At 35.6% G+C, this 14621-nt stretch overlaps 1 protein-coding gene and 1 pseudogene across 1 annotated transcript in view; one reads left to right on the top strand and one right to left on the bottom strand.

Annotated features, from left to right (window-relative positions):
• The window catches only part of BRCA2 (BRCA2 DNA repair associated), an 83076-nt gene that overhangs the window by 40441 nt on the left and 28014 nt on the right, over positions 1-14621 (top strand). Inside the window, exons 12-15 of the mRNA XM_016421873.2 lie at positions 7747-7842; positions 9509-9578; positions 11210-11649; positions 12132-12313. Coding sequence (XP_016277359.2) covers positions 7747-7842; positions 9509-9578; positions 11210-11649; positions 12132-12313 — 788 coding nt within the window. The remainder of the gene's footprint in view (positions 1-7746; positions 7843-9508; positions 9579-11209; positions 11650-12131; positions 12314-14621) is intronic.
• LOC107648996 (ADP/ATP translocase 3-like) lies at positions 2775-3947 on the bottom strand (annotated as a pseudogene).

Here is a 14621-nt window from a genome sequence, read left to right on the forward strand (position 1 = left end):
ATATATGACTGCTGGTGAGGTAAAAGGAGAGAGATGCCTGCTGCCAAGAGGCTATCTTTGAAAAATGGGGTTCCCGAGAAGTGGGCCGCCTATGATAGCCTCAGGGGACATCTTCTTTGATTGATGTTGAAGATACCCCAGAACAGGTGAGCACAGACCCCCCTGAAGGACAAGCCTCCCCCCAGACCAAGGTCGCATAGCAGGGGTCTGATAAGGACCGTTTATGGTTGAATGGCTGTCCTTAGGTTCAGCTCCCTCTATGTCCCCCTGAAATGATAGTCCTCTTATCTGACTGCAGTTATTTAGGTAAAGATGAATTTTAATAACAAGTTTGGATGGGGGAGGGGGGTTATCAGGGAAGAGGGAATTGGGATTTCCTTAGATTGGGTTTGAGTCTCTCAGTTTTTTGAGCTGAAACCAGACCTCGCCTCATAGCCTGGTGGAGGATTTCTTTTATTCCTGTCTAAGCTAATCTAAAGCTAAGCTGGTTTTCTTAAGTTCAAGTCTTAGCAGTAGACAGCAAGAGGAAGAAAAGGTTCTGACCTTCAGAGCTGGTTGAGCCTGTCTCTTCGGGCTGACGCCCCTAAAGACCAGCTTTTAGAGTTCAAATGGCTCCTCTTCAATCCTTTTGTTTGATGACACGATCACAGGAAATCCAGGTAGAGCACACAGAAAAATCACGAATAGAGGTTCTTCTATCCCAAGATAGGGAGAGAGGCTCCTTCCAGTCCGAGGGCCAGGAGAGAGAGAGAGTGACCAACTGTCACTCTCCAAGTTCCCCTCCCCCTACCAACTGTCATTCTTGTCAATATCTTCTCTCTAACATTCCAACTGCTGCTTGTTCCACCTAAGTGACAGGAAGTCCAGAGATTGATTCAGTTTTCCTTTACACAATCATCCCCTCTTTTTGTTGTGACCTTCCCAAGGTCACTTATTTTTATAATACTTACCAATCTACTAAATCTAATTACTAACTACTCCTCCCACCCCAAATAATAAACTTCCCTCAATTATTCTATCACTATTCTATGCTAACTTTATCTACTCTAAGGAATTGTACACAGGAAAGTTTGGGTAAGGGTAGTTTTAGGGTTTTACAATAAATTCAGTACAATAAATATTTGAACAAAACCATTACAAAGAATTTGAATTTTAGTGCTAATACTACTTATTCTTGATGATCAGTGGGGTAATATCATAATGAATCTTGGGACTGGAGAGATCAAGGACATATGGAGAAGAGCACTTGTTTGTCAGAGACTGGAGCAAAGGAAAGAATGTGGAATTATGTCAGGGAGTTTGGGGGATATAGAATTCTGAAGAAGAGAAAGCTCATGCCATGGCTTCTGCTTCCTTAATAAAAATTGGGGCTGAGGTACTTTTCTGAGAAAGAATTAGGAAGCAATACAATAATGTAGAGATCTTGAAAAGGTTTGGAATAGACAGCAGAAAGCAACAATAGAGCCAAAACAGAAAAAATGAAATAACTGACATACTGAAGGGGCAAGGAGACCCAGCTAATATTAGGTAGAAAATTTCTATTAGATCTAGTTGTCACAATTATGTGACTTTAGCAAGAGATAAGTAGGAACAAAGAAGCTGTGTGGGGTGGCCAGTTGGTGATTTGGAGTTGAGATCTGGCAATACATGAATCAGAATAGGACAAAGAACAAAAATAAAGGATACTGTAAAATTAACTAGAGGGTCAAGATTTCAGTGAAAAGAAATTGAGAATAGAATGGCAGATGAACCAGAGGTCACAGAAAAGATGAAGGAATAGATTTAGGGGAAAGAGTTGGAGAACTGCCAAATGAATGGGGGGAAAAATGACAGACTTTAAATTCCCAGAAAAGGCATACAACATAAAAAGCTACCAAGCTATCAAATATATTTACTTTTTCATCTTAATCTTTAGGAGAATAATCTGCCTGTATATTAGGGTTAAATGTGAAAATACAAAAGGAGGACAGGAAAGTTTTGCAAATGACTTTATACAGCAGATTTCATCTTCACATTTGAAAGGTTTAGAGAAGATGGGATGTTTTGGTTTTGGATGAGCAAAAAGCAGTTGACGGGGTCATAGAACCACAGAAATCTCTGTTCAGTGTATTAATGTCAAGTGAGGCATGACAAAGATATGCTTAAGGTGTTTACAATTCATAAGTTATGTCTGCCTCAAATAATGAGGTATTATACATCCATTTCTGGATAACAGATTAAATCTATCAAGTACTAGAACACTGGAGGGCCTTCCCAGATTCAAGATTACTGAAATGGACATTATTGTCTCTCTAATAGCCAGATCTCTTCTGTTCCTGAAAACTAGACAGGATTGGGCCAAGTTAGCAGATGGATGGGAGACCACCTGGGAATACCAATTGCTGTAGACTTTATTTTTTTTGTTTTAAATTACCCTTACTTTATGTCTTGGATACATAGTATCAATTCCAATCCAGAAAAACACTAAAGATTAAATTTGGAGTTAAGTGGCTTGCCCAAGATCACATAGCTTAGACAGTGTTTGAGGACAGATTTGAACTCAAGGTCCTCCCAACTCCAGGCCTGGTGTTCTATCCACTAAACTACCTAGCTGCCCTGTTGTATATTTTTTATTTTTATTTTTAGAGTGTTCTGTGTATTTATTGTTTTATAGCAGAATGCCCAACACAGATCATAACTGCCAAACAGTTGGCTGTGCAAAATAGTATATATAGTGCTTAAATACAAATGGGAGACATGATTTTTTTCTTAAACACAAATTTATGGCCCTACAAAATAGCATTAAACTAGATGGTCTTAGTTCTAAGGTCTAAGAGGCTTAGTTCAAGCCTCCTTGAACCCACAGTAACTGTTACTTTCCCCAAAACCAATAGAATCAATATACTGAATCATCATCAGTTCTGTTGTATGAATAATGAGTCCCTTTTTCTAAGAGCTTTTCCTGGCTCCTCTACAAACATGATCTGGCCTGGATAAAAAGACAACAGGAATTTTTTAAAGGTTAGTGGTCCAAATGCTAAGATGGTTAAGTATTCTACATGATCTATATTCACTGTTTCCATTTTTAGGTAGGATGTACTTATATTACTTTCTTCAATTCATCACATAGGACATGTACAAAAACTCCACCCATGCCTCTAAGAACATTGGACCAGGCACCCTTGCAGAAAGCTTTATCACTCTCATCTTTAGCAGTATTCCTCTACCTGTCAATTGTCCCAATGTACATGATATCAGCTCTTTTGCACCCAGACTGCTTTATCATTCGCCTCCTTACTGTATCAAAGGGATAGAAAAACTACACCTACCACAGCAGTCACTGTTTGTGCAAGAATCCAGCTTATCACAATATGAGTGTTCTTAGGATCTGGAAACATAGCTTTTGCAGTATCATAGGTTCCAAAGTAGGCTGCTCTACAGATAATAATACCCTGCACTGAGACATTGAAACCTTGATATAAGCCCTGAATTCCATCAGACTTGGTGATTTTTACAAGGAAGTCTCCCAGGCATTTGAATTCTCTCTCCATCTCAAATCTCGTCAGATTTCCCATCATCAGCTGCCAAAGGGTAGACAAAAAAAAAGAGAAATGGCTCCAGCTGTACCACCAAAGGCAAGATTACTAGCAAAATACCTCCAAAATTGTGTGTACTTGCCCACTCCTTCTCAAGACATCTGCTTATTCTTATCTTTAAAGGCAAAGTTAAGGGCCTGGGTGGGGAAATATCTGATGACATTTGCTAAGTTACCCCACCATAAGGAAAACTTCTCTTGTTCCTTTGGAATTCAGACTATACACTCCACAATGTCTTTGTACTGCTTATCTGCAGCAATTTGTTTTCTTGCATGCTGCACCCACAATAGTAGCTTGACTCTTGGAAATAGCAGCAGTGATGCCACTGGACTAGAAGTCCATGGCAAAGGAGATGGCCTGTTCCATCATCATTACAGAGAGGATAGGTGGTGGAATTGGAAACAGAAAGCTGGTGTAAGAGGGCTGGAAGATGGGGAACACTTTGCTGTCTGAACAGACCCTTGCTACAGCTCAGACCAAAAGGCCTCCTTAAATTTTTATTTATTTATTTATAAAAAGGAAAAGATACTAGTATAGCAATCCATCAGACAGAGAACTCTTATTTGTTTCCCTCATCCCTTTATAGAATTTACCTCATTTTATTGAGGACAGTACCTTTCTCCCAGTTTTCCACTTTCATAACTGTTTCTGTTGCTTATTCTTTTTGCCACTAGTGGATTGGGATACCTGCATGTTGGTGTTCATTGCTTTCTTAGCTTGTCTTGCAGGGCTTTGCCTTCCTAGTATCTTCCCTTTCCTATCAGAAGCCTGAGGGAGGTTGGGGTAGTTCTGTGATGTTCTTTGTGTAGTGTGCCCCAAGGTTATCTTCTTCTGTGTCTGCTGCTTGGATTTCCAGCTGCACTGTGTGCTTTGCCCTGGTGGGTTTGCCCTGGTGCCTTGGCTGGCCATGTTTCTGCCCAAGCCCTGTGCTTTTCAGTTTTGAGTCTTGCTGCCAAGGCCTTGCACTGCCCTCAGGGTGAGTCTGTGGTGCTTTCAGCCAGTTCTCCCACTCCCCAATCAGCCCTCAGCCCTCCCTGTAGGTGGTATGGAGGAGGGGTGATCAACTTGTGATTTGATTAGTGCTTGTTTCACCCCCTTCAATGTTGCATCCAGTGGGAGAGCCCCTTTACTCATCTGGCTTTGATTTCTGTCCTTTTGAGAACCTTTGTAATAATTGTTTGGAAGGATATTCACAGATCTGACTTGATCCTCCTACTTAGTCACCTCTACTGGCTTCCTATTGCCTCAAGGATTAAACTGGAGATTTTCTATTTGCTTTTTAAAGCTCTTTGCTACTTAACTTGGAGCCTTTTTTCAGACCTCCTTATACATTACCCCTTTGTACAAACTATAGTTCAACTAACCTAGTCTTCTTTCCCTCCATTATGCAGGGTAGGTACTCTATAGACCATCCCCTTGCCTTTGAGCTGACTCTACCCCATGCCTTGGATATACTTTTTTTCTCATATCTCATGGAATCCCTTACTTCAAGACCAGACTCAAGAATGCATTTTGAACCATTCCTCATACTCTTCAGTTTCTTGTGCCCTCTCTTCCTGCCTTGTGTTTATATTCATTCTATTTCTGCCATAGAATATAAGCACCTTCAGAGTAGGGTGGTTTAATTTTTTGTCTTGGTATCTCCAATAACTAGCATAGTGCCTAGCACATAGTAGGTGATTATTAATATTTGTTGGATGGTTAATTGAAACAAAATGTATGAAAAAACCCTGTTATCTAGATTGTTATATAGTTGAATGAATAAATAGCTAAATTTTTTGGTACATAGTCTGCCAGTGGACAGAATCCAGAACTGAACAGGCAGGAGTTAATCCCCTTAAGTGTAAACACAGTACTTAAAAGTTAAATATGAAGATCTACCCATTTTAGATTTAATCACCAAAGGTGCAAACACCACAATTCACACTTGAGTGGGGGAAGTCCCTTACCCAAGGGTGCAATAGTGGGTGATGAATCAGAATCAACTGACTGCCTTCTGGGCAGTACTAAAACAAAGCATCAACTGTGATTGGTAGATGTAAAACTAGGGGAAAATACAAGAAGTGACGCCTTTAAAAGGAGCTGTTACTTCCTGTGAGAGGAGGACAATTCTTCATTCTTTGATCTGCTTAATGAACCAGGGACCCTGTTCCTGACTGGACTGACCTATGGTGAGTGAAAAGCTGACTCTTAACTGCTGGTTTTTCTCTGAAGAGATAGGCCTCAGGAAGGACTTATCCTCTTGAGAGAGGCTCCCTGTATCCCCAGGGCCTCGACTATAAGGGACAAGGCTGGCTAAGAACTAACTCTCACTGCCCAGGGGCCGGAGCAAATTAATTAGTGTTTAGGCTAGAGATCTTACTTTATCCTCTCTCTGATTTCTTGCTTCACTTTCTACATTTTTAATGTAAATTGTAAATAAAATCTTTTTGGAATTAATTAAATTCCTGGCAACCACACTCATAAAATATATGTCCAACCCTTTTAAAAAATAACCCCTTTTCCCCCTTACATTTTAATTAACTCAAGAATGAGCTAGATTGCATTTAGGAAGTTTTGCAAGGTTTTAATGGTTTTCAAGCTAGCTACTTCCCAGGGCAAACATCTCTTCACATGAAAATTTTCCTGTTAATGCTGTGAGCTTGTGAATCCCAAAATTGTATACTCTGAATTATTTTAGATTGTGAGTGAACTAAAGAATGCAATGGATTCAAAAGACATGGTAGACTCTTAGTAGACTAGCATAGTTTTGAAGTTTTATTGATTCTTATTTCTTATACCTCTTATTTATAATGTATGATTACATATACCATCCCCCCCCCCCAACACACATTCACACATTCACAACAAAGAAAGTTAACTCAATTTGTGGGGGAAAAAAACTCCCAATAGCATTTTGTTATACAACATTGTTTCCTAATCCCCTTAACCTTCTGCTAAAAGAAGAGAAATGTGTTAATCTTCTAGTCTCTGAAACCATGATTGAACATTAAATTAATTTGAATTCCACTTCCTTTTAATGTTTTCTTTTACATTTTTGTTGTTCATCTGATTCTTTTTACTTGATTTGGCTTAAATTACTATACTGTAGGCTGTTCATCCATTCCCCATTTATGTACCCACTTTGCTTATGTTAAAGAAATATAAGAAAAATCAAGTAGATATATGAGCAGAAAAGGTGTGAGGTTGATCACACCCAAGGGGGATTAAAGGTTCCATCTGAATGTGTGTATTGTCCACTGATGCTTATATAATATCAGACAATATACATACAGCAAGACCTCTGACACATTGGTAGATATTCCCAAACTACCTTGTATATAATTATGTTGTATACATTTTTACTTATTCACTTCATATTTATACTATATATTATACATGCAGGTGAGCATGCACACATATGCATATACACACACATGTGTTGTCTGCCCCCTTTACCTATTTTAATCCTTATACTTACTACTTTAAAAAAAAGTTCTTTAATAAACCCATATCTTTTCTCTTGGAATTGCTATGTTGTATCAGTTCTAATGCAGAGAAGCAGAAAGGACTCAGGTTAAGTGACTTGCCTAGGATCATACAACTAGGAAGTATCTGTCGTGAGATTTGAATTCAGGAATTTCCATATACAGGCCTGGCTTTCTATCCCCTGGGCCACCTAGCTGCCCCTTTACTCTTCAGGAGTAGGTTTCTTTCCTCTCCCACATCTAAGCTTCTTTATGCCTTAGCTTTAGTAATTTGCTAGAGATAAAAATGTTATTATCCTATGGCCAACTTTCTGATGATTGGTGAACATTTGCAAACTTACCTGGGGTTGGTCCTCAGACATAATTCTATATTCAGTCTTTCCATTGAGCTATAGGACATATCTGAACTTGCTCTGTAATTAGATTTTTTGAGATAAAGAGATGACTTCTACTCCAGAGTAGGGCATCCAAGTAGATTTGTTTAGTAGAAATTTTTTGTGTGTGCAGTCAGAAATAGTGCTAGGTTCATATGGCTTTAGAAAATGATTTATGGAGGGTTTTGTGGGATGTTAGTTTATAATGCTTACAATCTTTTTAGACTAGAATAACATTCGAATGTCTTTAGTTTTAAAGATAGATGGCTTATAATTTCAAGATAGAGCTGTTAATAAGCAGTATTTTTTGTTTTTAACATTTCATTCTAGGAGAACCCCCCATTAAAAGAAAATTATTATATGAATTTGACAGAGCAGTGGAAAATCAAGCAAAATCTTTAAAACCTTCAAAAAGCAGTCCAGATGGTAAAGTCCTTGTTTGTTTGTTTGATGTTTTGCTACCTAGGTATTATCATATGGCTTCTTAATGTTTGCTGTATACATTTTTTTTTAAGAAGAAGATTCTGTAGAATGCTATAGTTATAAAACATTCCCTGTTCTTTTTGTTGTTTGAAATGTTTATTCTTTCTTAATAGCATAGTACTTAGTATGTATTAGGTACAAAAGATGTAAATAAAATTAAACGAATTGAGGTTTTTCCCTAAGGTATGTCATGTGCAAAGGAGGGAGAGCTTTTTTCATCCTGCCTCCCTAACTCAAACCCCAACTCCTCACACTGTAATGAGATTACCTCTAGTCTTTGCATGAGAGTTCTGTTACCATTTGCCTCCTGCTGCCTGTTGCACTATGTCCATGTTCCTGTAATATATTTAAATTGAAAAAGACAACTGACCCCACATTTTCCCATTTGTTACTTTCCTTCCCATCTCTTTTTCCTCCTAGGAGTTTGGTATATCTAGGCATTGTTGAATATACCACTAAATGCCAAACTGTGACAAAAGGCCTTCTCCCTTCCACTCTTGCCAGTTGGTAGCTTCTTCTGCAGTGGTCTTGGGGTGTATTGAGTCTTGGATTTTTCTTCCCCCTCTACCCTACCCATCTCCCATCTCATCCAGGTTCCAGAATAGCTAATTATCATTCTGATAGTTAACTACTAGGTGTGACCATGAAGTGATAAGATTGTTGAAAAATTACCTGAAATTATGCATGCAGATAATTATCTTTCAAAGTGATTGCCTAGAAAGGCTATGGACTTATCCCAATTTTGTTGTTACTTTAAAGGGTTTTTAATCTATACAACAAATCCATTTCCTCATTTTAGAGGTAATTTTAAAAATTATAGGTAATTTTATTAAAATAGGTAGATTTAAGAAAAAAGTAATGAGATTTAGAGCACTATAGATAAGAAAAACTGAAGCCTAATGAGATTGTGAGTTGCCTAAAGACTTGTCAATAATAAATGGCAAAGTCAGTTTAATTAAAACCCTTATTCATTAGGCTTGGTTCCTACAGACAGCTTTCAAAAATCCAACTCCTTCTCAAAGGCTAAGGCAGTGGAGGCTTTGAAAGCTTCACTAGTACCACACTTTAAAGAATGTTTTTAAACAGTATCATCTAGTTGAAATTAGTGTGCCAGTTCTTAAGATGTGATTATGGGGATGGGCACATGCATATAGATATTTAACTTATGGTATTTTTGTTAAGAACCTATCTCATTTTCTTAAGGTATATTGCATATTAATTTTTTTATTATAAAGATATAATTCAAATTTTAATCCAGTCTCTAAAAGCTATGATTTTCATGTGATTGACTAATTGACTAAACCATTTGAAATTTAGATTGTTATTACTGATAAAAAATATAAGTACATTAAATATTTATTCTACTTGACATTGTTAGATATGCTAAGCAATTCAAACAATTTTGTGAAGTCAAATTTTTTTTAGAGATGGTGAGTCAACATATTCATCATACTATTGGTAGGAACTCTGGCATAAGTGTTGTGAAGATTCAAAAAGCTAGTATTGTGTCCGTTCCTTTTGAGTGTTTGTAGTAAAAGTGAGTGAATAAGTTGGTGGTAAAATTACCAATTTGGTTTTCATTAATATGCTTTAAAATTTTTTCTTTCAGGCACAATGAAAGATAGGCGAAAGCTTATGCACCATATTTCCTTAAAGCCAGTTACTTGTGATCCCTTTAGGTAAGAAGTCACTTTTTCTTTATTTAAAAAGAATTAGGTAAATTTAAAAAATTTTTTCTTATTTTCATTTAATTTTCAGATCTATATTCTCTCTCCCCTTCTACTTTTTTTCTTCCTCCTCCATTTCCCTTTGAGAAAGCAGGGAAAACAAAGCCCCTGTTACAAACATGCATAGTCAAGCAAAACTAGTTCATTCTTTGGTTATATTCCCCACTCTTCCCATTGTCTCTATCAATATCTCCTTTTTCTTTCAAAAAGAAAAGAATATAATATACTTCTTTCATGTTCCTGCCCTCATTTGCAAGGGTATGGAATAGAATTTTTTTTTCTGGAAATAATATATTCCTTTTGTTATTAAAATGATTGGCAACAGAATACTAAGGCACTAAGGTTGCACAATGGATAGAGTACTAGGCTTGGAGTCTGAAAAACTTGAGCCCAAATTTGGCCTCAAATGCTTGATATGTGACCTCGGGGCAAGTCACTTATATTTTGTTTGCCTCAGTTTCTTCATCTGTGAAATGGAGATAGTAATAGCACCCACCTTTACAGAGAGGTTGTGAAAATCAAATGAACTGTATCCTGGAAGCTAAGCACTATATAAATGCTATTATATATTAATATTAATATATATATATTATATAAATTACTATTAGTTATATAACAAGAAAGCTGGTGTTCTCCAGTCAAAAATTTAGTAATGGGATTTAATGTGGAAATATTTTTAGAATAAGCCTGAGAGAATTGTTCAATCCACAAATCATGATATATGCAGAGAATGTGTGAAAAGACTATGAATATCATCACAAAGGCAGCTTGGTGACTCAATGGATAGTGTACTAAGCCTGAAGTCAGGAAGACTCATCATCTTCCTGAGTTCAGATCTAGCCTCAGATACTTACTAGCTGTGTCACTTTGGTCAAGTCACTTAACCTGGTTTGCCTCAGTTTCTTCATCTATAAAATGAGCTGGAGAAGGAAATGGCAAACCACTCCAATATTGTTGCTGAGAAAACCACCAAATGGGTATAACATGACTGGAAAATAACATATAATTGCAGAATTGTTAGGGACCCATCCTTTCCCCATTTAACAGATTAAAATACTAAGATTTATAGAGGTTGTGATGTGTCCAAAGTTAATTAAATCATTGAATAGATTTGGATGCTGCTTTATTCCTTGGAGATAACTTTGTATGAGTAATCTATGAAAAACCCAGAAATTTTATTTTCACTTATTTTTGTCATGAGGTTGTAAATTTAAAAAGGAGAAGAATACATAATTATCTCTAAAAGAATATTGGATGTTAAAATGTCATACAAATTGGATGACTTTTAGAGTAAACCTCATTCTGTTGCATATTAAATTAAATTTCAGTTGTATTCAATAAATATTTATTAAATGTTTCTTAGAGTTTGCATATTATGTTAAGAGGTGGGAACATAAAGAGGAAAAAACAGTGTGTTCTCTGGCTTCCTATAATTTATGGACTTATTGAAGGAGACAGTCTACCTCCTTTCAAGCAGCCATTGACTCAAAAATTGTGGCAGAAAATTCCTACACTGTAAAATAGGAAAAGGTAGCAATAAAACTATACAAAGTAATAAACAAAAATATCTTCCTTCTATGTAGCACGGCTAAGGAATGGCGGCAAATGCGGTATCCCAATTTTACTGCACCTGGTCAAGAACTTACATCTAAATATCACTTCTTAAAACATCAGACTTTGGAAAACTCAAGCCATAACTTACTGCTACAAAGTCCATCCTATAAAGATTCTTCTACAGATAATGGAAAGGTGAAATCCATAAGTGTTAGAGGCAAGCCTGCCAAAGTCTTTGTTCCACCTTTCAAAACAAATTCAAACTCTTCCACAGCCACAGATGATGAATTCATCAGAAAGAGATTAAAGGTGAAGGTAAAGGAGTACACGCCAGAAAATGAGAAGCAAAAATATGGAGATGCACATAATTCTGGAGATAGTGAAAATAATGAAAATTATCTCTCTGACAAAGATAACTCCAATCAAGCAACAACTGATATTTTTAAAGAATGTGGAAACTTACACCTAGGTATTATGTGGTATAAACTTTTGTGTGTTTGCCTTTTAATTAGGTAGTCTTCTAAATATCTTATTTTTTCCTTTTCAAACAGTGGTTAATGGTGTTTTATGCTTTCCCAGCTGTTTAAATGTTATTATGACTACGAAGTTGGTTTCATTAATTTTTAAAAGTACATTTTTATTTCACTTGTTGAAACATCAACAGTAAATCCTCGTATATATTTTTCACCAGTATGCTAATTTTCTTTCCAAGCTGATATATAAACAAAAACCTTTTTCTTCTTTTGGGAATTACTTATTTGATCTTTTCTCATCCATTCCAAATGTTAAAGCTTTTGGATGTTCAGATTCAAATTTAATAAAAGTCTTATCGTTTAAGAAGATATTAAGATGAAACAATTCTATGTATAATAGTATACATAACAACTTCAAATTGGTTTATAATTGGAAAACCATTTTAGATTATTTTTCCTGATGTTTTTCTTTTAATAGAAATGATTGAAAATCTTCAACATGCCAGAGAGATGCAAGATATGAGAATTAAAAAGAAACAGACACAAAAGATTCATCCGCAAGCAGGTAGTTTGTATCTTAGGAAAACATCTACCCTTCCTAGAAGCTCTCTCAGAGTAGTGGTGGAAGGCAAAGTTCCCTCTACTTATTCCAGTAAACAGGTATATTTTTGTCTACTTTGCTAGTAATTTCACATGATTATCAACAACTTATTTTAAAAGATACTGATAAGTGAATACTGTCATTCAAGATGAATTTGGAAAGCACCTAGACATCTGAACTGTGATATAACTATAACCAAAGTAGTGAAAAAACAGAATTAAGTTGGAAGTAAGGAAGTGAGAGTTAGAAGTCTAAGATTCTGTTTCTAATTCCTTTATTACCTCATGTGATAACTCACTCTTACTTCTAAAGATCAGTTTTGAATCTGTACAATAGGAATATTACCTCAAATGAAAATTTGCAAGTATTTTAGAATCAGGAGAGATTTGGACTAGATGGTCATACAGTTAGATGGAGTTAGAACTGCTTAGATGGCAAAAATACGACAAAAAGGAGCTTTTAGTGATTCATTGTTAGCAAGGAAGGTGGTCTGTAGCAAATTATTATTATTATTACTATTATTGTTTTAACTGTATTTTTTTCTCACTTGCACATAGGAACAACTTTTAACATTAGTTTTCTTGACATCTTGCAATCCAAATTCTCTTCCTCCCTGTTCTCCCTCCTCCTGGAGGCAGAAAACAATATGATATAAATTATACATGTGCTTTCATGTAATTCATATTTCCATGTTTGTCATGTTATGAAAAAAGACATCTACCTTAAAGAAAAAACTCATGAAGGAAATAAAGTGAAAAATGGACTATTTTCTATTTGCCTTCAGACTCCATCAGTTCCTTCTGTGGCAGTAGATAGCCTTTTTCATCATAGGTCTCTTGCATTCTTGTATTATTGATAGTATTTAAGACACTCACAGTTGATCATTATACACTATTGATGTTACTTTGTACAACATTGTCCTGGTTTTGCTCGTTTCACTTTGCATCACTTCATATAAGTCTCTCCAGTCTCTTTTTCTGAAATTATCATCATGAATCCCCTGGATTTGTCCTAGAACCTTATATTGCTGATAATAGTTAAGTCATTCACAATTGATCATCATCTTTATTGCTGTTACTGTGTACATTATTTTGGTTTGCTCACTTCACATTGTATCACTTCATAAAAAGTCTTTCCATGTTTTTGATGTGATCATCTTTGTCATTTCTTATGGCCCAATAGTGTTCCATTATATTTATAAGACATAGCCTGTTCAGCTATTCCTCAATTGACAGAAATCCCTTCAGTTTCCAATTCTTTGCCATCAGAAAAAGAGCTATAAATATTTTTGTTCAAATGGATCCTTCTCCCCTTTCTTTGATCTCTTTGGGATACAGACCTAGTAATGGTATTATTGGGTTGAAAGGCATGTACAGTTTTATGGCCTCTTGGGTATGGTTTCTAAATTGCTTTCTGAAATTAGATATATTAGTTCACAAATCAACCAACAGACTATCAGTGCCATGGTTTTCCCAGTCCCCTCCAACATGTATCATTTTCTGTTTTTGTCAGATCAACCAATCTAATAAATAAGATGTTATTTAAAAGTTGTTTAAATTTGCATATCTAAACAGTTGTGACTTTGAGCATTTTTTTTAGAAGGCTGTACATAATTTTAATTTCTCTTTCTGAGAGAACTGCCTTTATCCTTTGATCATTTATTAATTGAGGAATGACCTGTATTACAAATTTGATTCTCTTCTCTATGTATTTGAGAAATGAGGCTTCTGTCAGAGATAAACTCTATTAAAATTTTTTCTTTTCATAGTTTAAAGTTTCCCTTCTTGGTTGCATTGCTTTTGTTTTTGCAAAAACTTTTTAAATTAATGTAATCAAAATTATCCATTTTATATCTTGTAATATTCTCTGTGACCATTTTCTATAAGTCTGACAGGTAGATTATTCTGTTCTCCTCTAATATGTTTATGGTATTACCCATTATTTCCAAATTACATATCGATTTTGATCTTATTTCTTAGTACCAGATTGTTTTGATGATTACTGCTTTATGATACAATTTGATATCTGATACTGCTAGGCCACCTCTTTCTAATTTTTTTCATTAATTCCCTTGATATTCTTAACCTTTTGTTCTTCTAGATGAATTTTATTTCTTTTTCTAGCTATATGAAACAATTTTTGGTAGTTTAATATGGCACTGAATAGGTAAATTAATTTAGGTAGAATTATTCTTTGTATTACATTTCCTCAGTCTACCCATGAACAATTAATGTTTTTTCATGTGTTTAGATTTGATTTGATTTTTGTGAAGTGTTTCATGATTGTGTTCAAATACTTCCTGAGTTTGTTTTGGCAGATAGATCCCTCAGGTATCTTATATTGTCTACAGGAATTTTAAATGAGATT

This window comes from Monodelphis domestica, chromosome 4 (genome assembly GCF_027887165.1).
Source record: "Monodelphis domestica isolate mMonDom1 chromosome 4, mMonDom1.pri, whole genome shotgun sequence".
Lineage (NCBI taxonomy): Eukaryota > Metazoa > Chordata > Mammalia > Didelphimorphia > Didelphidae > Monodelphis > Monodelphis domestica.